Raw genomic sequence first — 24,909 nt, 5'->3', positions numbered from 1 at the left:
TTATTTACCTCTATAGAAATATACAACCTGAGCCAGTGATGGATGGGCTCAAAGCATTCACACCCCAACAAGTTCTGGGCCATAGGCCCAGATTCCAACAGAAATCAGGCATGGCTCTGTCTTCCCAGCCTGCTGCCTTGCTTCTAGCTTCTATCTCTCACACACCTCATCTCTCAACTCTGGCCTTTTGTCTTTCTAACTACCAGCAAGTGGGGGGGGGGGGTACTCATTTTTATCTGGCACAAAGCCACTTCCTTAATGGCCCATTCTTAGAGGGAATTACATTTAGGAAGCTAGTTTGGCTATTCCAGGAATTGAATATGTGCTGGATTAGAAGGGTATCTGGCATACAGCCAACCTTCCACCAAATCATAATATTATAGTATCTTACTAGCAGCTATTAGGAGACTGAAGTCATAATCAGATAATCAGAGATATGCAGTGTTTAGTATACAATATTTAATATCTGCACAGCTGCTTCAGCACTGCACAGGTGTGGTAGCTGTTCAGTGGGCTGAGTGCAGTGTCTGTGTTCTAAAGCTCTGAAAACAAAACCAACAAAATTCATCAATGGAATGGCAGCAGTAAAAGTTATTCCAAATCAGCAGATTTAAACAATTCAAGAAAACAGCCATCTACTCTGAATTGTGCCCAGAGCGAAATAGAAGATAGTGCTGCTATTTCACTCAATGAGTGGCAAGCTTCTTATATGCAGGCTGGCCCCTGCTCAAAAGTTGGCCACTGTGCTCTGGGCCAGCTAGTTTCCAACAGCTCTTCCAGAAGAGAAGGAGGGAGAGAGGCAGACAACCCTCAAGTACAGTACATTATAATAATCCAAATATGATGCAATAAGGCATGTGTTTGCATTCTCCAGGAACAGGTGCAGCAGTGACAAGAGACTGGTGCCAGTTCTGTTAGGAGCGAGGAAGGGACAATATTCTTAGCAAGATTCGAAGGCAGGCACTGAAATTTAATCAGGATTAAATTGCAAAACAAAAGCAAAACAGCAGTGTGCTTTTATAACATTTATTCTGGTTACTTTTTATAGTTCATATAACTGCAGCAATAATGTCAGCACTGATGAAACATTCAAACATAATTATTTATTCTAAAGCAAGGGATTTATTTCTTTGGCGTGTATTTCTGGTACCCATGTAATTGTTTAGGAAAAGTTGGCCAGAAAATGGATGCTCTGGAAGAATAATCTCAAGTGTTCTGAAGGTGCAGGCTGGGAATGACATTGTTCCCCTCTACCTTCCCTGAAGGTGCCTCTGGTGTAGTATCGTTTTGGTGTTCTCACTCTCTCTCTTTCCTCTTTGCTAAGCAACAAGACTAGCCTGAGGATCCAACACTGTGTGAGGTAAACTAGTTTGTACAAGTCCCTGATCCAGCAGCCCTGTGTGGGGGATCTCTGGAAACTCAGGCAGGGAGGGCAAGCTGTTAACATGTCACAGGCTTGTTAGGGTAGAGGCTTTGAAGCACAGGTGTGCTTTGCTGGTCGGTTGCCTGCTAATTTTGCCAACTTCACTTGGCCGGCAGTTCTTCCAGCAACAGAGTCATGACACAGGCTTACAAAAGTGTATTGGCTGCTCATGTTTGCATCAGAAAACCAAAAGGCCAAGTCTTGACAATGGGACACTTTTCTAGATTAGTTTGGTGCTGAAGCTGAAGAAGAACCGATGTGTTAGATGTAGTTCCGACTTCTGCTCTTAAGAATAGTGTCAGGAGAGTATAAGTAATGGATATTTATCAGTAAGGTATGAATACAGTGGATACTGAATACTGAATACACTGTACCTCAGGTTACAGACACTTCAGGTACAGACGCTTCAGGTTACAGACTCCGCTAACCCAGAAATAATACCTCGGGTTAAGAACTTTGCTTCAGGGTGAGAATAGAAATCATGCGGCGGCGGTACAGCGGCAGCAGCAGGAGGCCCCATTAGCTAAAGTGGTGTCTCAGGTTAAGAACAGTTTCAGGTTAAGAATGGACCTCCAGAACAAATTAAGTTCTTAACCCGATGTACCACTGTATTGGTAAAGCTTTCTGCAAGGGTATTGTGAAGTTGTCCTGTTATGTCCTCCCAACATCCCCATGAGATAAGGCTAGGTTGAGAGACAGAGAAATGGCTGGTCTAACAGGACAATTCCATGGATGTGGGATAGGATTTCAGCTGAAGATGCCCAGGTAAACTCCATGTCTGGATAGGGATTTGAACCCAGGTCTCCCCCAACAGGACTTATTCACACTTACTTTTTGGAGCAAAAAAACCATGGACCATGCCTGGAAAGAGCAGAAGAAAGATACATGTGGATAAGCCATTAAAATTATAACTTTACTTTAACACATGCAAATGTTAAAATACTAAAACAGATTAAAATTGCCTCAACTTTCTAAGCATCTGGGTAGGCTTGTCTAAACAATATTTTTAGCAGGAACTGAAAAGAGACGCCTGCTTGATCTCAATATGCAGGGAGTTCCAAAGTGTCATCTGATCACACTAAACGATTGTCTCACGCTGCCACACTAAATGTTCATGTTCTTATGAATGTGGAACGGGTATTATGTGGCACCTGTAGCAGTGCCAATATAAATTTTAAACAAAAACAGAAATTCTTTTCAACGTATTAAAATAACAAAAGATTTGTTCCTAGTTATTCTCAACTGTCCCCATGCCCATATTCTCATATTCCCCTAACCTCTGTGGAACAAGTCCCAGGGCTGGGCTATTTTCAAGTCTCTGCTGCCATCACAAAGAAGGAAATGTGAGAGGACACAAATATTTAGGTTAAATAGGCCACAATTTATTGGTTACATATGTGAGCGGTTTAGTTTAGGCATTGAGTGTAATCCAACTATATCATGACTCCTACCCGTCTGCAGGTAGTCCCACTAAGGGTAAACCACCAGTAGGGGAAGCCCTAGGACATACGTCAAATTGGGGCACCCCGGGGTCCCTGATGGGTCATGGCGTGGCCCTAGCCCATGACCAAGCTTTGGACAGAATCCACACCCTTGCATCCCTTTAACAGGATACCCTTATTGAGGAGGGGCAGGCGTGGGGCTACAACCTCCGCTCCCATAGACAAAGGCTTAAGGTAAAGGTAAAGGTACCCCTGCCCGTACGGGCCAGTCGTGTCCGACTCTAGGGTTGTGCGCCCATCTCACTTAAGAGGCCAGGGGCCAGCGCTGTCCGGAGACACTTCCGGGACACGTGGCCAGCGTGACGAAACTGCTCTGGCAAGCCAGCACCAGCGCAGCACACGGAAATGCCGTTTACCTTCCCGCTGTAAAGCGGTACCTATTTATCTACTTGCATTTTAGGGGTGCTTTCGAACTGCTAGGTGGGCAGGAGCTGGGACCAAAAGACGGGAGCTCATCCCGCCGCGGGGATTCGAACCGCCGACCATACGATCGGCAAGTCCTAGGCACTGAGGTTTTACCCACAGCGCCACCCGCGTCCCTTAAACAAAGGCTTACCCAATGCCTAATTGCCACTCAAGCCAAAGGGCTCGCCACCAACACCCTCACACCTACAACTGATCTCTAATGCTCTCCATGATGTCAGCCAGCCAAATATCATTACTCAATCGGAAAGGTGAACCCCATCGTTGTGAAACAAGGCCTCCTGGTCAAAAGTAATGGTCGGGTACCATATCACTTGACCATTCAAGAGTTGCACCGTCCAGGCCACTGCATGATTAGCCATTTTCCTGGCTCTGTTGATTGCTGACGGGTGACGGCACTCACGCCAACAACCCCTCCAAAAGTTGGGACCAGATTAAAGTCAAGTGCTCGTCCTTAGAACCAGATCCTTCTCTCCCAGTTGAACAATCAGAGCACTGGGGGAAGGCATGTAAGGCAGCTCTGACCGTCACCATTGGCATAAACTCCTCCCATTTCAAGCCATGTCTTGTGACCCAGGAGACTTACGTTTTCAGGACGCCCCAGGCAGCTACCCAAGCCGGTATCGATGGCATGCACTGTGTCCCACTATCCATATGTTCATCACTGGGTAACCTGAAAATAAAGGAGTAACAGAGTGTGATTACTGTGGGTTATTGTGGATATGCCTTCTGTATGCATCAGATCTCCAGCATCCCATATCCTTGATTCAGCATCATTCCTGAAGGAATGCGCCGTGAACTCCATGGCTGGAAGACTACAGGCCTGGATGGCTTTACACATCATGCGGGTAAACTGGTGTCAAGCCAGGCGAGAGTTATCTTGGTGAATAAGGAAGGGGCCTGGACCAGGAGGCCCTAGGTAGAGTTATCTCCTGGCACCTTTACGGGACACAGACCCTTGTGCTCCAATGCCGAGAGTCTGATAAGGGCGCTGTCAGGGAACTGCCATCGGAAGGACAGGAGGTGCAAAGGCTCACTGAGGTTGAGAGAGACGCAGCAGCTGAAGAGGGAACCAGTAGGGGGAGAGCAGGAACTTCAAGGGAAGGTGAGTCGGAGGGATGGCTCAGAGACGCTTCCAGCGAAAACAGCGGGGAGGTCTCAGGACCTCCTATAGGGACACCCATTCCTCGCCGGAAACTGTCACGCCGAGAGTCCAGAAGACGTGTTTCCGTTAAGGAGCTTTTATGTTGGAAACGATTCCGAAAGCAACCACTTTCGGATTCTGCTAGCGATTGACGCAGCCATGCTGGAGGGGCTCCGTCACAGGCAGAGGTTTGAAAACTTGATCAAACTCTGAGGGACTTGCAGTTTACGCACAAGCAGCTCATCATCCCATCACAGCAATCCGAAAGTCACCGAAAGCTAGCTTGTGCAGGGAGAGGCATCATGAGCGACCCAGCCGGAACCGGAGGAGCAGGAGCAGCTGGAGGGGGTCCAAGCCTGGAGGAAAGGTACAGAGCGTTGGAGATCCAGCTTGCCTTGCAAACGGCGAGGCTTGAGGAGAGGAGGGCTCAGGATGCAGAAAAGGGGAAGGAGAAAACCACCCCGCTCGCCAGAAAGATGCCAGGATTGGTGCAGAAATTCGGGGGGGACCCCAGAAACTATCATGCCTTTAGAACAGAGATGCAATACGCTCTCAACCTGCAGTTTGATGACTTCCCCGACGAGGAATCGCGAGTGGCTTTTGTAATTGGCCATCTCGAATCAGGGGCGAAGGACTGGGTTAGACCCCTGATGGCAGCGAATAATGAGATCCTAAAGGACACGAGGAAGTTTTTTCGTGCCATGGACCTGATGTTTTCCAGTGACATTGAGCAGGGAGTGGTGCGAAGGCAGTTAATGGCTTGCAAACAGGGGAGCCGGTCTGTCCGTGAGTACTGGACTGAGTTTACTATGTTGATTCATAGATTGGGGTGGGACCTATCGGCGGAACCCATCCAGATGCTTTTCGAAGAGGGGCTTTCTTCGGCCCTTAAAGATGAACTTTCCCGGGGCCCCAGGGCGGAGTCTATGGACCAGCTGACCAAATCCGCGCTGGCCATAGGAGCGCGCCAGGAAGCGAGGGCTTTGGAAAGGCGGGAAGGGAAAGGAGAACGTTGGAGGGAGCTCCGCATTCCAGACATTCCAGAGCCGCCTTTCCCGCCGGCAGAGCCGATGGAAGTTGGAACAGTGCGGGCGCGCGCAGTTTCAAATCTCAGTGAAGGGCGGAAGAAGGAGGGAAAGAGCGCCAAGAAATGTTATCTCTGCCAACAGCCAGGGCACTTTGCCAGAGTCTGTCCACAAAGAAAGGAATGGCAAGGGATGGCAGGAGCTGTTGGGGGAGAAGAGGAGGAAAGCAAGGAGCAAGTAAAAGCCAACGCCTGGCTGCCACCGTCGGGGCACAGCAGCCAGGCCAAAGAGCAGTGAAAGTGCCCACGCCAGAACCTCCCAGACCTGCTTTAGTGATAGAGGTGTTGCTAGAGCTGCCAAACGGACACCCACTACAGATCAAGGCGCTTTTGGATTCAGGCAGCTCCTGTAATTTCATGAGTAAGGAGTTTGCAGCTGAGCACCAGATACAGACCATCCCTTTAAGTAACCCCTTGCAGGTGACCACGATTGACGGCAGAGAGCTGTTGGGAGGAGAAGTGAACCAACAGACAGTCCCGATGATAATGAGGGTGGCAAGGCACACCGAAAGGATAGCGTTTAATGTGGCCACCTTGGGAGGAGCTCCCATCATTTTGGGGATGAGCTGGCTGGCACTACACGATCCTCTAGTGGGCTGGCATCAGAGGGTGGTCTCCTTTGGGTCAGCGCATTGCCTAGAACACTGCAAGCAGGGGAAGGTTCCAGGAGGAGCCAGAGTCACCCTAGCCGGGATGGAAGTAATGAATAAAGGGGAGGTGCCTCCGCAATACGCAGATCTGAGCAACGTATTCAGCGAAAGGGAAGCAGACAAACTGCCGCCGCATAGACCCTTTGACTGTCAAATCAACCTACTCCCTGGGGCCCAACTCCCAGTGGGCAAGCTGTACGCCATGTCAGACAGGGAGATGCAGGAGTTGAGGGAGTTCATTGACAAAAACCTGAAGCGAGGTTTCATCAGAGAGTCCCGAGCGGTGGGGGGCAGCCCAGTGTTTTTTGTGGACAAAAAGAACACAGATAAGCCGAGACTTGTAGTGGACTTCAGGGCCCTAAATGCCGTGTCGGAACCCCTGGCTTTTCCTATGCCCCGAATTGATGACATTCTGACCAGGGTGAGGAAGGGGAAGATTTTTACAAAACTGGACCTGCGGGGGGCGTACAATCTGATACGCATAAGGAAGGGGGATGAATGGAAGACCACCATGTTCACCCCTTTGGGAGCATTTGAATACCTCGTTATGCCCTTCGGTCTACAAGCAGGCTCGGCGTGCTTTCAAAGTTTTATGAACCACGTCTTGGGACCTTTGCTCTACAAGAATTGTGTGGCCTTTTTAGATGACGTGTTGGTGTATTCGGAAGATGAAGAGCAGCATGTGAGGGACGTGCGAGAAGTGTTGGGCCGGCTGCAAGCCAATCAGCTGTGGGTGAAACTGGAGAAGTGCCAGTTTCATACCAAGGAGGTGGAATTCCTGGGGTACCGCTTGTCAGACAAGGGATTGGCCATGGATCCAGGCAAGGTCCAAGCGGTACTGGAATGGAAGACACCGAAGACCAAGAAGGATGTGCAAAGATTCCTGGGGTTTGGGAACTTTTATCGGAAGTTCATCAAGAACTTTGCACACTTGACGGCGCCCATCACCGACTGCCTCAGCAGCAAGAAGAAATTTGTTTGGACGGCGGAGGCGGAGCGAGCATTTGAAGAACTGAAAAGGGCTTTCGCCTCGGAAGAACAACTTCTGCATGTGGACTTACGGAAACCCATGAGAGTGGAAACAGACGCGTCCGACCGGGCGGTAGGGGCGGTACTTCTTCAACCGGGAAGGAATACGTCGGAGTGGAGACCGTGTGCCTTCTTCTCGAGGAAGCTGAATAAGTCCGAGCGGAACTACACGGTGTATGACAGGGAACTACTCGCCATTCACGAAGCGTTCCGGAGGTGGAGACATTTATTAATTGGGGCACAACACAAGGTGCAAGTGTGCACCGACCACAAGAATTTGGAGTATTGGAGAACAGCTCGAGTACTCAACCATAGAACAACATACTAATAGTTGCAATGTCCAGCTTCTATGACCCAATATCTTAGAATCATAGAATCATAGAATCATAGAATCATAGAGTTGGAAGAGACCACAAGGGTCATCGAGTCCAACCCCCTGCCAAGCAGGAAACACCATCAGAGCACTCCTGACATATGGTTGTCAAGCCTCTGCTTAAAGACCTCCAAAGAAGGAGACTCCACCACACTCCTTGGCAGCAAATTCCACTGTCGAACAGCTCTTACTGTCAGGAAGTTCTTCCTAATGTTTAGGTGGAATCTTCTTTCTTGTAGTTTGTATCCATTGCTCCGTGTCCGCTTCTCTGGAGCAGCAGAAAACAACCTTTCTCCCTCCTCTATGTGACATCCTTTTATATATTTGAACATGGCTATCATATCACCCCTTAACCTCCTCTTCTCCAGGCTAAACATGCCCAGCTCCCTTAGCCGATCCTCATAAGGCATTGTTTCCAGGCCTTTGACCATTTTGGTTGCCCTCCTCTGTACACGTTCTAGTTTGTCAGTGTCCTTCTTGAACTGTGGTGCCCAGAACTGGACACAGTACTCCAGGTGAGGTCTGACCAGAACAGAATACAGTGGCACTATAACTTCCCTTGATCTAGATGCTATACTCCTATTGATGCAGCCCAGAATTGCATTGGCTTTTTTAGCTGCCGCGTCACACTGTTGGCTCATGTTAAGTTTGTGGTCAACCAAGACTCCTAGATCCTTTTCACATGTACTGCTCTCAAGCCAGGTGTCACCCATCTTGTATTTGTGCCTCTCATTTTTTTTGCCCAAGTGCAATACTTTACATTTCTCCCTGTTAAAATTCATCTTGTTTGTTTTGGCCCAGTTCTCTAATCTGTCAAGGTCGTTTTGAAGTGTGATCCTGTCTTCTGGGGTGTTAGCCACCCCTCCCAGTTTGGTGTCATCTGCAAATTTGATCAGGATGCCCTTGAGTCCATCATCCAAGTCATTGATAAAGATGTTGAATAAGACCGGGCCCAAGACAGAACCCTGTGGCACCCCACTAGTCACTCTTCTCCAGGATGAAGAGGAACCATTGATGAGCACCCTTTGGGTCCGGTCAGTCAGCCAGTTACAAATCCACTGAGTGGTAGCATAGTCAAGACCGCATTTTACCAGCTTCTTTACAAGAATATCATGGGGCACCTTGTCAAATGCCTTGCTGAAATCAAGGTAGACTACATCCACTGCGTTCCCTTCATCTACCAGGCTTGTAATTCTGTCAAAAAATGAGATCAGGTTAGTCTGACATGACTTATTTTTCAGAAATCCATGCTGACTATTGGTGATCACAGCATTCCTTTCTAGGTGCTCACAGATTGTTTGCTTAATGATCTGCTCCAGAATCTTCCCTGGTATTGATGTTAGACTGACTGGGCGGTAATTATTTGGGTCCTCTCTTTTCCCCTTTTTGAAAATAGGGACAACATTTGCCCTCCTCCAGTCTGCCGGGACTTCGCCTGTTCTCCAGGAATTCTCAAAGATGACTGCCAGTGGTTCTGAGATCACATCTGCCAGTTCTTTTAATACTCTTGGATGCAGTTCATCTGGCCCTGGAGACTTGAATACATCTAAACTAGCCAAGTATTCTTGTACTATCTCCTTAGTTATTCTGGGCTGTGTTTCCTCTGCTGAATCATTTCCTCCAAATTCTTCAGGTCGGGCATTGTTTTCTTTATCGGAGAAGACTGAGGCAAAGAAGGCATTGAGGAGTTCAGCCCTTTCTGTGTCCCCTGTTTGCATTTCACCATCTTCTCCTCTGAGTGACCCCACTGTTTCTTTGTTCTTCCTTTTGCTACGAACATACCCATAGAAGCCTTTTTTGTTGCTTCTAACCTCTCTAGCAAGCCTGAGTTCATTCTGTGCTTTAGCTTTTCTGACTTTGTGTCTACACGTGCTGGCTATTTGTTTGAATTCCTCTTTGGTGGTTTCCCCCCTTTTCCATTTTTTGTACACATCCTTTTTTAATCTTAACTCAGTTAAAAGTTCTTTAGATAGCCACCCTGGCTTCTTTAGGCACCTTCCATGTTTCCGTCTCATTGGTATTGCCTGAAGTTGTGCTTTTACTATCTCCCTCTTAACAAACTCCCAGCCATCATGAACTCCCTTTCCTTTTAGTATTACTGTCCATGGGATCTCACCCAGCACTTCCCTAAGTTTTATGAAGTCGGCTTTCTTAAAGTCAAGAAATTGAGTCCTAGTATGCTTGGCTGCTCCTTTCCATTGTATAGTAAACTTCAGAAGAGCATGATCACTTGCGCCTAATGATCCTTCCACTTCTACCCCACTAACCAGGTCATCGACATTGGTTAGGACCAGATCTAAAATGGCTGTTCCTCTTGTTGCTTCTGCCACTTTCTGGACAATGAAGTTGTCTGCAAGGCCAGTGAGGAATCTGTTTGACCTTATGCTCTTGGCTGAGTTTGACATCCAACAAATATCTGGGTAATTGAAGTCCCCCATTACTACTATCTCCTTTCCTTTTGCATGCTTGGCCATCTGTTCCAGGAAGGCATCATCTATGTCCTCCGTTTGGCTTGGGGATCTATAGTAAACTCCCACAATGAGGTCACTATTATTCTTCTCTCCCTTAATTTTGACCCAAATGCTCTCACTTTGGCTTTGAGGTTCTAAATCTTGGATCTCTTCACAGGTATACACATCCCTGACATATAACGCCACTCCTCCTCCTTTCTTGTCTGGTCTGTTTCTCTGAAATAGATTGTATCCCTCCATTTTTACATTCCAATCGTGGGACTTATCCCACCAGGTTTCAGTGATGCCTATTATGTCATATTTAGTTTGCTGTACCAAGAGCTCAAGCTCATCTTGTTTATTTCCCATGCTTTGTGCATTAGTGTACAGACATTGAAGTCCATTAGTCATTCCCCCGTGTCTCTTATTTAAGGATTTTTTCCTCCCACCACTAGGTCTGCTTGCTGCTTGCTCCATTTGGTCTATGACATTTGGATGATCATCTTCAACAATTAATAGACTCCTACCTTCAGGAGCACTGTCTCCCTCCCCCACATTAGTCAGTTTAAAGCCCTCCTGATGAGGTTTCTTAGTTTTTTGGCAAAAACATTCCTCCCAACCGTTGTGAGGTGCAGCCCATCGCTTGCCAGAAGTCCATCCTCAAGAAACTGCAGTCCGTGATCTAAGAATCCAAACCGTTCCTGTTTACACCATTTGCGAAGCCAGCTGTTTACTTCCACTATTTTCCTCTCTCTCCCTGGGCCACGTCGTTCAACTGGGAGGACAGATGAGATGACGATTTGTGCATTTAATTGCTTCAATTTCCTGCCCAGAGCCTCGTAGTCTCTTTTGATCTTCTGGAGGCTATTGCTTGCAGTGTCATTGGTTCCCACATGAACCAAGAGGAAGGGGTATTTGTCAGTGGGTTTTATGATTCCTTGCAGTCGTTCAGTTACATCTTGGATCTTAGCCCCGGGGAGACAGCACACTTCCCGAGACATCTTGTCAGGCCCACAGATCACTGCTTCTGTTCCCCTCAGTAGGGAATCCCCTATCACCACTACACGCCTTCTCTTAGGTTTGGTCAGGGTTCTTCCGTGAGCGGTCCGTTCCAAGGTCGCCTGCACATTCCCTGAGGACTGACTTTGCTGCTCATCTTCATATACGTGATCGACTGTAATGAGGGAGAGATCCTCAAATGGAGTCTGCTCTTCGTCTTCCATGCTAGGGGAGAGGACCTCAAAGCGATTGTGTATTTCTAGACAATCAGAGCGAACCCTGGGCCTCCTACTTCTTTGAGTCACGTTTCTCCACATATCGGGCTCCTGTGTTGGTGTTGGTGAACTAGCCTCCTTCTCAACCAACGACAAGTGAGATGGGCACAGGAATTCTCCAAATTCCACTTTGAAATTTGTTATGTGCCAGGCCCAGAAAACGTCAGGGAGGACGCTCTCTCACGCAAACCAGAGTATTTGGAGGGGGAGGGGGCAATCGAAGAAAGACATGTCATCCCTGAGGACCGCTGGGTGTGTGGGGCGGCGCTGGTGGGGCGACGAGAACTGGTAGAGGAAACGGAAAATGATGAGTATGCCCAGGATAAGCTCAGAGGTCTCAGGGGAGAGGGTGAGAGCCCCGAAGGTTTTGAGGAAAGAAATGGGGCATTGTATTACAAAGGGGCACTGTATATACCAGAAGGTGAATTGAGGGGAAGAGTACTCAAGCAGTTGCACGATAGCCCCACGGCGGGACATTTTGGGCAACACAAGACCATTTGGATGGTTACCAGGGAATTTTGGTGGCCCAAGGTGAGGGAAGATGTAAAGGAGTATGTAAGAGGGTGTGACCAATGTCAGAGAGCCAAGGGGGAAAGAAGGGCGCCGGCAGGGTTATTAGAACCATTACCCACACCAGAACGGCCTTGGGAAGAGGTATCAATAGATTTTATGACGGACCTGCCGAAATCCAAGGGGAAAACAGCCATCATGGTAGTAGTAGACCTGTTAACTAAGATGTGCCACTTTGTAGCATGCTCACATGCAGTCACAGCGGAAGAAACAGCGAAGTTGTTTGTAGAACACATCTTTAGGCTGCACGGCGCCCCCTTGAGGGTGATCTCAGACTGCGGCAAACAATTTACTTCCAGGTTCTGGAGGAAGCTCATGAGCTTGCTGCACGTGGAAGTCAATTTTTCGACTGCCCGGCACCCTGAAACCAACGGGCAGGCGGAAAGAGCAAATGGCATCCTCCAACAATATCTGAGGTGTTATGTCAATGACAGAGAGAACGATTGGGTCGAAAAGTTGGCGCTGGCAGAATTTGCCTACAATAATGCGGAGAATGTGTCCACAGGGATGAGCCCCTTTTTGGCTAATTACGGGTGTCACCCCAGGGCATTTCCAGGGGAGGGAGGCGAGAGATGGAGCGTCCCAGCGGCCGAACATTTTGTAGAAGAGATGGAAGCGATCCATCATCAGCTCCAGCTCAACTTAGAAAGGGCCAAGGCACAATATAAGAAGCAGGCAGACAAGAACAGAAGGGAAGGTGAAACCATAAGGGTGGGGGATCAGGTGTGGCTGTCAACCCAAGGGTTGCCGTTCAAAGGGGGTTGTAAAAAATTAAGACCCAAGAGATTGGGACCCTTTGAGGTCATTCAGCAGGTCAACCCAGTGGCTTTCAAACTCCGGTTACCCAGCCACATGAAATTGCACCCAGTGTTCCACAGGTCGTTACTGTCACCGTACAGGGGGTGACGTGAAGGGGAGCACACCAGGGGACCAGCCTTGGAAGAAAGGGAAAGCAGCAACCATGTAGCGGAAATCCTCGATTCCAGGTGGAAGGGAAATCAGGTGGAGTATTTGGTGGCGTGGGAAGGGGAACCGGAGTCAGAAAACACCTGGGTGACTGCAGGGGAGGTCAATGATGAGGTTTTAACAGAAACGTTCCACCAACGATTCCCGAGGAAACCACAGCCGGTAGCAAGGTTTAGGAGGGAGTATTTCGGCACCACCGACGAGGAAGAGGAACTGGAAGGATTCGCGGAGTCGGAGTTGGAAGAGGGAATGGACTCCGATGACGAGGAGTACCGAGAGACCAGGGACAGCAACAAGTGGAGGAAAGTGTTCGAAACTTCGGACGATGAGGAAGGTTCTTTCAGGGGTTTTACCTCCTCACAACCCGTAGGGGAGGAGACGGGAGGGGGTGAAGGGGGCCCTGGAGGGGAGGTGGATGTCAGGGAACTGCCATCGGAAGGACAGGAGGTGCAAAGGCTCACTGAGGTTGAGAGAGACGCAGCAGCTGAAGAGGGAACCAGTAGGGGGAGAGCAGGAACTTCAAGGGAAGGTGAGTCGGAGGGATGGCTCAGAGACGCTTCCAGCGAAAACAGCGGGGAGGTCTCAGGACCTCCTATAGGGACACCCATTCCTCACCGGAAACTGTCACGCCGAGAGTCCAGAAGACGTGTTTCCGTTAAGGAGCTTTTCTGTTGGAAACGATTCCGAAAGCAACCACTTTCGGATTCTGCTAGCGATTGACGCAGCCATGCTGGAGGGGCTCCGTCACAGGCAGAGGTTTGAAAACTTGATCAAACTCTGAGGGACTTGCAGTTTACGCACAAGCAGCTCATCATCCCATCACAGGCGCCTTTACCTGATTGGTCGGTTTTAGATTGTCAGATGCATATTACCAATTCTGAGGGAGACAAATTTCTGTCCACTAACAGTAACCCCCTGGAGGAGGCACCTGGCTCACCCTCATTGACAATTTCGCCCACTCTGAGAGCCGCAAAGAATGCTATGGCGTATGCCACTGAGAACAAGCAACATTTGTATTTTGACCAGCAAATGTCTCTTAAAACCCTATGTATGCAGCAAAGGTCAAAAGTGATTGGCTTCCTTCCCTCCATGCTTGGTGGCTGAAGTCTACACCAGCCTTCAGTTGCCCTGCGTGCCACAAATGTTGTGCAGGGGTCAACAGAATCGATACATTTACTAAAGAAGGCAATAGCAGCGGTTTGAATGGAAAATGTCTTAGCAGCGTACCCTAGCCTCCTGAGGTGCACAAGGTATTGTAACACTTGATCCTCAGTAGGAGGCTGGGAGGGCCCGATCACATTTGCTCTTGTGGGAGTCTGTTCCACTGTGAAAAACAACTCTTATTGAAAGGTAAATCCTTTCAGAAGGATGCATTTTTGTTTGTTTATATATCCAAATGACCTCTTACCAGAACCTTCCCCCATATCTTTTGGGGGTCTTCTCTCCTGTAACCCTTCCCCGATCCCCAAACACACTTACACGGATTTAACACAATCTCTTTACATTCTCTCATTTTGATCTCCTCTCAATAGTCATGATGCCAACTCACCCAGACACACTTTCGGATCCCCTACAAATCTATTTAAGACCAGACTTCCGGCTTGCTCGGCATGTCATCTCTGTGTGATATCCGAGGGTGCCATTTCAATCTACCTTCTCTGTGGAGATGACCTCTGAGTAACCTCTGTATGCACCCTGGGACATATTTAACTTGCTGCTGGACTTCAAACCTAAGACTTGGCAATGGGTCTGTGGCATGAATCCTGCTTTCTGAAATCACTTGGCATAGACTCCTGAGATCAGTGCCTGAGTTCCAGCTCTTCCACCACACACACCATTTCCAGAGTGTTTTAAATCAGAGGTAATCTTCATTGCCAATCGCCCATTTTTAGTTAGAACGCCTGCGTGGTTGTGTTAGAATATTGTTTGTGTGTGCCCAGTACTATGCTGCATTTTATTGTTAAAATTACCTTTAATGTGTGATAATAAATCACTTCCTTTTCTATAATCTCTGTGTGGGACACCTTTTCTAGACTGAAGAGTGTTCTGATGCATGCAAGGGGTGGGGCTTGGTTCAACTCTGACTAAAAGTCCCATTGGAGCAGAGTGTTTTAGGAATCAGGTGGGTGGGCATTTCACACACAAGGGATTCCCTAATACACATGCCTGTCAACCCTGTGTCAACATGTGAGAATGTAGGCTTCTCAGTTGCTGTTGTGCAAAACTTTGTACCAGATTTTCCCTAATCTTTTCTGAACAAGTATACTTTGGCTTTGGTTGCACAAGCTGCATGTTCAGACTAGATGCATTAACAATAGTTGCTTATTATCAACTGTGCATGTGACTGAAACTTGGAAAACCCTGAACTCTCTGCCTCATGTTATATTGGCCCAAATCAAGAGGTATAGAGATCATTGGTGAGATCCTGAAGATGTGCCGTTCATGATCCTAGTTCTGGGTTCACAAAATTTCAATATCTCTGGTGTTTGCTAAGCTATATCAAAGAAAGTTGTATTTCTGATTGCAAAGTATTTAGGAACTCTAAAAATTACACAAAATTATCTGTACTGGTGTGTGGATCAATCTTCTCTAATAGACCATGACAGATTCTTCGCTGAAACACTATATTCAGATGAACCATTTTAATCATGCCAACTAGGCATTTGGCCTTTCATGCATATAAAAAAATACAATGGAAGTATTATTTAAGAAGCTCAGGCTACCCCAAGAGTTTTTAGTTGGCCAATAAGTAATTACAGAACCATGTAGAAAGCTGTTCCCCAATGCCACCTTTGCATTACCCATGGCAAATATGTGTTATATGTAGGGCTGCCTTTGAACTGTTTACAATCAACTGAATAATACTTACTTAGCAGAGGTAATAGATCTAATTCTGCACTGAACCAAAACTCAGCTCTCAGGTGGACACCATTGCCATTATAAGAGAACAAGGGAGGCATTCATGGTGAATTCCAGCACCTCTTTTTCCAGAAAAATAGCACTGGTTGAATCCAACAGGGTACAAAGCCACTGGATCTCAGAATCCTTCAGACTTTCTTTAAAAGACTGAGTGAAATTTGGATAACACTCAGGGACATCTTGGGCTATGTGGGAATGAATTAGGTGCTGGTGTGACTAGGCCAGGCATCAGCATCATCTCTGATAGCAAGGGCCACATGCATGTGCACACTGAGGCCGCGCACACCCTTCCTCCCATCTCAGTGTGCCTTTCCCTTTTCACTCGTGGTGAGTGGTCTTGCATGTTCCTATGACCCTTGTGAGCGAAGCCATCGGGAATCTAATACTCCCAGCAGGATCACCCAAGGCGGTAAGGTCAAAGGGGAGGAGCCAGACAAAGAATGATCCAATATGTCCTCAATGGCAGAACAGGTGGATGATAACAAGCGGTATGTTACAACAACTGTGCAGAGGATGAAGACTGCAGCAGATAAGAATCTACTGGTTGTTGTGATACTCAGGCCATCGGAATAGAGCCTTACTGCAAAGACTGTGCGTTGGTCAGCGTGCACTGATCTACACACATAAAACAAATTCACACACAGGCGTCTTCCAAAAATCCAACCCAAACCCCCAAAGTCCCATGGCGATCAGCAAATGGTAACGGGGGCATGATTGTGAAACCTGGAAGCCCCAAGTCATGAACATAGGTAGTGGATACGGATTCAGTCGTTCCGACTCAAGGAATGAGGGAGTTGAGCAGCTCGGCAGCTGTATCCATGACTGATCAGCCCTTTTTAGGATCTACTATGCTCTCCCCGAAAAGAGGGAGGGGCTAGAAAAGGTGCCCTAAACATAGTCTGCCTCCCTTTCCCCCTGACTGGATTACCATACACAGTGGGGTTACCACCCAGCGGAGGTAAAAGGCAATTGAACTTTGGAACATGGAATATATGTACTTTGTTGGATAACACAGATAATAAGCATCCTGAATGCAGAACTGCCAATCATTGTAAGAGAGCTGCGATATTTTAACATTGGTATTGCACCGCTTCAAGAAACTTGAAGAGCAGGCAAGGGACAACTGAAGGAAGAAAAAGGAGGCTACACATTCTTCTGGAAAGGTCTACCTGAACAAGAACGTTGAATACATGGAGAGGTATGATGAATGTTGATGAATGCTCGATAGATCACCGATTAATACGCTTCACAGTGGCTATCAATATAATACCCTTAACGCAGGCTTCAAGGAAGGAAACCAAGACACAAAATGAACACTCAAGCCCTTCAAGATCCTATTAAGCAGGACTGCTTACAAACAACTCTTAAGGACCATCTGCTTTCAGAATTCCCTGATAATATTGAGGAACACTGGACCAAACTAAAAACATCCATTATTGCAGCATGTGAACAAACTAAGGGGCACTAACTGACCAAGAAACTGTCTTGCCTGGCTATTTCAACAATCAAATTCCCCAAACTCTCAACAATATGTATCTTCTGCATCTTGGTGCCTAAATTATAACATTTGTTTGAGTATTTTAACGATACGGTTATTAACATTTGTGGGAGGTGGGGTTTGCACATATTGTTTGTTCTAATGGGTTCTAATGGGTTATTACCCATGCTTATTTTTCAATATTCTGATAATTATTTGTTTGGCTGCAATATTGAATAAATTTATACCAATGAGTCTTGATTTTGCAAATCCTTCTCACAAGGTCTTACGCTATTTTGTGTAGTACTGCTCAGTGCAGATACTTCCTTAGCAGAGAGTTGATATGATTTGTTGTTTCTAATATTCACTGAAGTGGTAAATCTATGTTTCAGCAGTACTGTTTTTGATATTAGGGATGGAATGTGTCACTGATTTAATGTTCCTCCACAAGGGACATTTTTATTACCCATTTATTTTTGAGTATCTTTCATGGACTGACTGGATGCAAAGGCACCAACTGGGAACCCCCAGAGGAAGAAGGTTCAGTGCCAGGGATTGGTGGTGGGATGACAATGAGTGGTCAGAGGAAGAAAAGGAGCAGGCTTGGAGGAGGAGGTGTCAGAAGCAGAAGAGGCAACAGTGTTTAGTGAGCAGGAAGAGGCTAGGGCAGAGAGCAATCCAGACTCAGAGGCAGGAGAGGAGGAGAGGGCATGAGACAGAGATGAGGCAGGCTGCTGAAGAATCCAGGGAGTCTAGTCATCCTGCTACGACCAGCTCCCCTCCCCCTGGTCTCCCAGAAACTACAGAGGTATGAAGAGATATGAAGATATGAAGAGAGGTATGAAGAGAAGCAGAGATAGACAAGGTGTTGAAGCCTCAGATTGCTTGGGAAGAAGCCAGGGGATAATAATAATAATAATAATAATAATAATAATAATAATAATAATGTCAGAGCTGGCTCCAGGTCCCAGCTCACAGAGGACCAACGCTAGCCGGTAGTAATGTACAAAAGTCTTTATTGAAGTACAGTTTCCATTTTCAAGCCGGAGCGCCCCAGCTCTACGTCTAGGGTTTAGATCGGCGCAGCTCCATCTGAATCTCCGCCCCCTGTACACCAGTTTAAGATTCTAGCCTTACTCCACCTCTTCCGTCTCTCCTTTCTCCTCTGGGTCCTGCTACCCCCCGGGGTCCCTTCCTTCCTGGATTCTTCTGAAGCTGACGTTGACCCCCCTGACTCCTCCCGCTCTCTTCGGCGGGCTTTGGGACCTGGCTCCCTATCCGGGCTGCCAACTGCGCCGCCCTCCTGTACATTTGAACTTGGCGCGCACGCCCAGCCTTCAACCTTCCTCTCGACCGTTTCCTCGCTCCCCGATGGAGGCGTGGCCAATCCTGACTCATGTCCTCCCGCTGGCAGTGCGCCGCCTGATCCCGATGCCTGGGACTCCTCCCCCCTACTGCACTCTGGTGTGGGCGCTGGTACTGATTCCCGACTGCTGCTCTCTGAGTCCCCTCCGGCCCCTTCTTCCTGGGGTGCCCCCCTAGGCACCCCCCTTGCTCTGACCATGGGAGCCCCTTTCTGTGAATCTTCCGATTCGCTGGAAAGACTCAGAGACCTCGGACCGCTGTCATCGCTAACATTTCCTTCGGACTCCTCCCCCTCGCTCTCTATTTCCTCCCTTTCTTGTGCCTCTGCTCCTGAACCCCTGACAAATAATAATAATAATAAATTTTATTTATACCCCGCCCTCCCCAGCCAAAGCTGGGCTCAGGGAGGCTAACAACAATAAAAACAATCCAACATTCTAAAAACTTTTCACCATAAAATCAATCAAAAACAAATTGATGGCAACCAGCAAGCAAGACCCTGTGCAGATTGCCAGAGGAGGGGGTCAGGCTGCGCCCTGACCAAAGGCCTGGTGGAACAGCTCTGTCTTACAGGCCCTGCGGAAAGATGTCAAGTCCCGCAGGGCCCTAGTCTCTTGTGACAGAGCGTTCCACCAGATTGGTGCCACAGCCGAGAAAGCTCTGGCTCTAGTTGAGGCCAGCCTAACCTCTCTGAGGCCTGGGACCTTCAGGATGTTTTTATTTGCAGACCGTAGGTTTCTCTGTGGGGCATACCAGGAGAGGCGGTCCTGCAGGTACGAGGGTCCTAGGCCGTATAGGGCTTTAAAGGTTAAAACCAGCACCTTAAACTTGATCCTGTACTCCACTGGGAGCCAGTGCAGCTGGTATAGTACTGGATGAATGTGATCTCGCAGCGACGACCCCATAAGGAGTCTCGCTGCGGCATTCTGCACCCCCTGGAGTTTCTGGGTCAGTCTCAAGGGCAGCCCCACGTAGAGCGAGTTACAATAATCCAGTCTGGAGGTGACCGTCGCATGGATCACATTGGCTAGGTCAGGGCGAGAGAGATAAGGAGCCAACTGCTTAACTTGGCAGAGATGAAAAAATGCCGCCTTTGTTATAGCTGTAATCTGTGCCTCCATAGAGAGGGAGGTATCGAAGATTACACCCAAACTCTTAACGGACGATGCTGGCACTAGTTGCACCCCCGCAAGAGATGGGAGTTGCCCCCTCAATCCCATATCGCCCCATCCCAGCCAGAGGACCTCTGTCTTCGAAGGATTTAACTTCAACCGGCTCCCACGAAACCATCCAGCCACAGCTTCCAGGCATCTGGTCAGTGTGTCTGGGGCCGAGTCAGGATGGCCATCCATCAACAGATAGAGTTGGATGTCATCAGCATACTGATGGCAACCTAGCCCAAAACTCCGGATGAGGAAACTAGGGAACAGTGGCGGGGGGGGGGGACCTTAAGTCCTTGCAGCTGTCTCACTGGGGCAAGACCTACTCAGAAGAGTTGCTGTGATCACCAGGCCTGTGATGTTTGGGTTTCTTCACTGGCACCAAGTGTTTTATTTCTGACCTACTCCTGACTCCGGCTCCTGACAGTTTCTCATGAAAGAAACTAAGCTAGAAATAATATCAATATATGGTTGTCCATGTGGAATGGTTTTGTAGGGAGAAACAGTGCATTATGTGAGTCCTACATCAGTTTTGAAGCACTAGAGCGCAACTTCAGTGGAAACACAGCCTGAGAGAGCGTTGCCAGTGGATATTTCTGTAGCCTAAGGCCACATTTCCTAAACTTCTGATATCAGAGGCACTTTTTTCAGAATTAAAATTAGAAAATATATTAATCTTATGCAGTCCTTTTTTCCCTAAAAAAATGTTTAGGATTACTCACATTAAACACTCGCTTCCATTTGAGACTCAGGAAACACCGTGACAGGAAATGAGGCCACCATCGGGGTAGCAGCAGAACTGATGATTCACCATGCTAGAATTTTTTGTTTCTTCTCCAGTGAGATTCACAAAATGTTTAGGGGTGTGCATACCCCTGCATCCCCCCCACAGAAAAAAAGCACTAATCTTACAAGAGAAAGGGTTTATGTTGAAAGTAAGTAAGAGTAAGAATTACCTTTCCTCACAAGTGCCTACCCTATGTATTTTTTTATATGAATCACTATCCTGGGCTTGCCTACTTACTGGAAACAAGCCAAGACTAGAGATTCATGCAGAGACACAACGTGAAATACCCTCTGATGGCAGATAATTCTGCCCTCTCTCTGTACTAGGAGTCACTGATTGAATACATGTTGTGGAATGGCAGAATTAGCCCCCCTCCAGCTGCAGAGACTGATTGGAAGCAGACATGGTCAGATCAACACATCAAGGAGATGCAACCAAAAACATCCTGTGTAGACTCACAGGAGCCTTTAATTATTTAATATATTTCCTATGGCACATTTGCACATAGCACACTGGGATGTCCTGGCACATAGCATAGGAATTAAGGGCCCAAAGGAAAGTAAAAGCAAACAAAGGCTAGGCTAAGCAAGTTCACTTTTCATAAATTAGTATATTTTGGCTTCTCTGTGGGGTGTACTAAATGCTTTCCCCCATAAAATATTCTTCATGGCTTTCCCTCTCTTCTTATGCTAGGGGGAGCCAGCTTCATTTTGTCTTCAGCTTAAATGTATTCCAAGCCAAGCTAGACGCCTGAAACTCCTCCATCCCATTGCTGGCTTCTGCACTTGGTTGGATACCAGCCTCCCTCTGAATGTTTGGCATAAATCCTAAAGACCCAGAGTTATTCCTTCCTTAAGTGGAGAGCAGCTAATTACTTGTTCTGCAGAATAACAGGAAACCCACAGAAGTTCTTACAATGATGAAGATGAAATTTGCCACCTGTGGAATTTTTGGAACAGCAATAATCTACACAAAGTTTCCGAATTTAAGCCACAAGATATACATACGTGTGCACACTCTAAAACCCATGAAAGCTTTGTTCCACTGGGTCAAAGCATAATAAAAGTTAAATTTGCCATGCTTTCTAAACACCAAAAGATCAAAAACACCTTTCAAATCATCATGGAAGCAAATCATTCTGCCAATAAGCAGAGCACTGTAGTTGTGGGTAATTTACCTTAATTGCCCTGACATACCATTAACCAAAAATATTTGTGCTTCCATTGGGTTGTGTGGTTTGATAGCAAAATATATTGCTTTAGAAGTGTTGATCCAAATTTGATTGTAGCCTGATTCCACACTTCAGCTCCTAATATCTCACCCCAAAGGCGTCAGGAGAAGTGGTTAAGCTTTGTCTAGAGATGTTTTTGCCAAGATATAATCTCTGTCCCAGCAAAACCCCACCCCTATCCACCAGGTCAGAATATCTTCATAGAAACTCTGACAACCAGAAGGCCCAAATGAAGACAATTCCAACAAGAAAGAAAGGTGGGCTTGCATAAGGAGCTTACAGATGAGCTGAGATTTAAGTCGGGCATGTGTAAGAATTGGAAGAAAGGGAAAACCACAAAGGTTTTCCCTACATGGCCTCTGTCTTCACCCTAAAGCAGACATGTCCAACTGGTTGATTGCGATTGACCAGTAGATTGCGGGAGTAATCCTGGTCGATCGTGGGATTAAATAAAGCGGGCAAGGAATGTCGCTGCCCCCACCACTGGGACCCTCTGCCGCTACCGCCGGTGAGAAGGTTGGGCTGGGTGGCAAGTGCAAGGAATGTTGCCGGCCCGGCCTTCACTGCTGCAGCGGCAGCCCTGGTGCTGTGTCCCTTTGACAATGGGGGAGGGAGGGGGGCAGGCGCGATCGGGATCCACATCAGGTGTGCAGCTCCCTTTGATGGGGGGTGAGAAAGGGCTGGCTTGTGGGGGGCGGAGGGAGCTGCTTAAGGTGGGGGGGGGAGAGAGAGAGCGCTGGCTTGGGGAGAGAAGTCGACTGGCTCCTCAGAGAGAGAACCTTTGCCTCCCTTTCCTCCCCCCCCTTAAACTCCCCCCTCCCGCGTCCAGTTAGCCACCTTCTTCCACACATGCACCCTATGCATGCTCCTTGTCCTTTCAATGACAATGGGTAGATCACTGCCAGTTTTTTATACCGGGAGTAGATCGCAGCCTATTTGAAATTGGATGTGCCTGCACTAAAGGAAAGCAATGCCCTACCCGGAAATATTATACCAAATGATGCAAGGGATGAACTGCAGTCCAAGATAGGAAAAGAGGGGTCAGGGAACACCTAGCTACTTTAAATGAATTCAAATCTCCAGGGCATGATAAGCTGCACCCAATGGTACTGTGATAAATTCCTGTGACTCTAATTTATTTTAACTTTTTAATAGTGAATGTTATATTATTGTAGCACATCCTGGGACCTGCGGGGGAAGGGCAGGCAACAAGTACTGCAGCAACAGCAGTAGCAGCAGCAGCAACACCCCCAGCATATGTCTGAAGACAAACCCTTATGCATTTGCAGTTGCTCATGTATCAGAGATCCTTGTAGGGGGGGTTCAGCTTCAAAAGTCCACAGGTGATCGTCATTCTTATTCAGCACATGAGTGCACTCCAGGTGAGTAACATGTGAGGCTTACACTTTCCAACATTCCAGGTGTTGCAGGCGGGTGAGGGGAAAGAGAAGTAAAAAGCAAGAGCCAGAGGGAAAGAATAGAATTCACATTTCCTTGAGTTTTGTGATGCAGCTCTTTCTCTCTCACTCACTCTCTCCACACACTCACACACCAAAAAGAGTACCTACTGTTGTATGGCACCCGAATCTCCAAGTGGTGCAAAATTCCAGGTGTTCCAGGAACTCATCCAAGGTTTGTGTTTCCTTTTGGAAATGAGGGACAGTGGAGACTGTGGGGTCTTTAGGAGATATGGTTTATTTATACATGTATACAACCTGAGCCAGCTCACAGCATCAGCATCCCAAAAGGGTCTTGTTTGTTCCAGAGACACAACCTTGGATTCAAGCAGAAATCAGCCATGGCGTTCTCTCTGCCTTTCAAGCTTGCAACTTTTTTCTGTAGGTCACATAACAGCAAACTCTGTCCTAAGCATCTGAGAGCTAGAGGAGGGTCCCACCCATTTGTCATCTGACACAGAGCCCCCTTTTCCTTGTTCTCCCAGCAGCTACCTCACCAGGAAGCTAGCCTGGCTTGATTAGCTTTTAACACTTGCTAAGATTATTAAAGGAGTCTGGCACCCACAAACTCATAACAATGTGTGTATGTGTGTCTAAAATGCATATATTCATGAAAATAACATACTATAATACATTATACTGTATATGGGGAAATTGCTTGCAAAGTTGTACACATTAGACAAACCTGCATATAATGTTCATCAAAACGTTATGAGAAATTGCAAAACTGATATGGAAACACAAAAAACTGAGCTTGAGAGAGGTAAGAACCCATTGCCTTTCCACTAGCAGGTGAAGACCTTGTTCCAACAGACTTTGGGGAACTGACTGCATGTGATGAAAGGAATGATGTATTACTGCTTTTATCGTAATTGCTGGTATGATTTTAATGGATTTTACATATGTTTATAGTTTCAATTCTACCAATGTTTTTTAAACTTGGTTATCTTATTTTTATTTGTAAGGCACCTTGAGTTCCTTCAGGGTATAAATGAATGCAATGCAATGAAATGAATAAAGGTGGCAGATTTACTGATCCCTTTTTCAGGGTGCTCCTAGATCTATGATTTATGAACTGCCACCTCCCAGTTTGATCATTGCAATGAGGGAGCCTTTAAAAATGATCTGGAAACTCCAGTTGACCCCCCAAATGGCAGCAACCTTACTAATGGGGATTAGCAGATATGAGCACAATCCTATAAATGCTTCATCATCTGTTCTACATTCCAGTTCATTTCCAATCCACTTCAAAGTGCTTTAAAGTTCTAAATGGCTTAGGACCAGGCTACCTTAAGGCTCCTGTATGTACCATATTTTTCGCCCCATAGGGCGCACCTATTTTTTTTGGGGGGGGGGAATAAAGAAAAAAAAGGTTATTTCCCCCCCCCCCCCAGGCGCAGGGCTGGGGCGGGGGAAGCCTGAGCTTCCCCCGACCCCAGCCCCCAGGACAGGCAGCTCTCCGCAAGCCGTGGGAGAGCTGCAGGACTTCACGCAGCTCTCCCACAGCTTGCAGAGAGCTGCACGAAGCCCGAAGCCTGGGGCCTGCTGAACTCAGCGCGCCACAGGCTTCTGGGTGCAGGCAGCTCTCTGCAAGCCGTGGGAGAGCTGTGCGAAGTCGCGCAGCT

The 24,909-nt window shown here is 47.4% G+C and overlaps 2 protein-coding genes across 2 annotated transcripts in view; both read right to left on the bottom strand.

Moving 5' to 3' along the window:
- Positions 1 to 24,909, bottom strand: part of LOC310677684 (tigger transposable element-derived protein 1-like) — a 92,722-nt gene that overhangs the window by 28,286 nt on the left and 39,527 nt on the right. The window lies entirely within an intron of this gene.
- On the bottom strand, positions 645 to 23,454 carry LOC310677752 (uncharacterized protein; the record flags this gene model as incomplete). Its single annotated transcript, XM_083440994.1, has 4 exons — positions 645 to 911; positions 2,255 to 2,284; positions 3,935 to 4,021; positions 23,396 to 23,454. 4 exons carry the CDS (start codon positions 23,452 to 23,454, stop codon positions 758 to 760), a joined length of 330 nt encoding a protein of 109 aa, XP_083297120.1. The 3' UTR covers positions 645 to 757.

This window comes from Podarcis tiliguerta (genome assembly GCF_965153285.1).
Source record: "Podarcis tiliguerta genome assembly, chromosome: 5".
In the NCBI taxonomy this organism is placed as follows: Eukaryota; Metazoa; Chordata; class Lepidosauria; order Squamata; family Lacertidae; genus Podarcis; species Podarcis tiliguerta.
The sequence above is the reverse complement of the archived record's forward strand: the minus strand, read 5'-3'. Positions and strand labels throughout refer to the sequence as shown.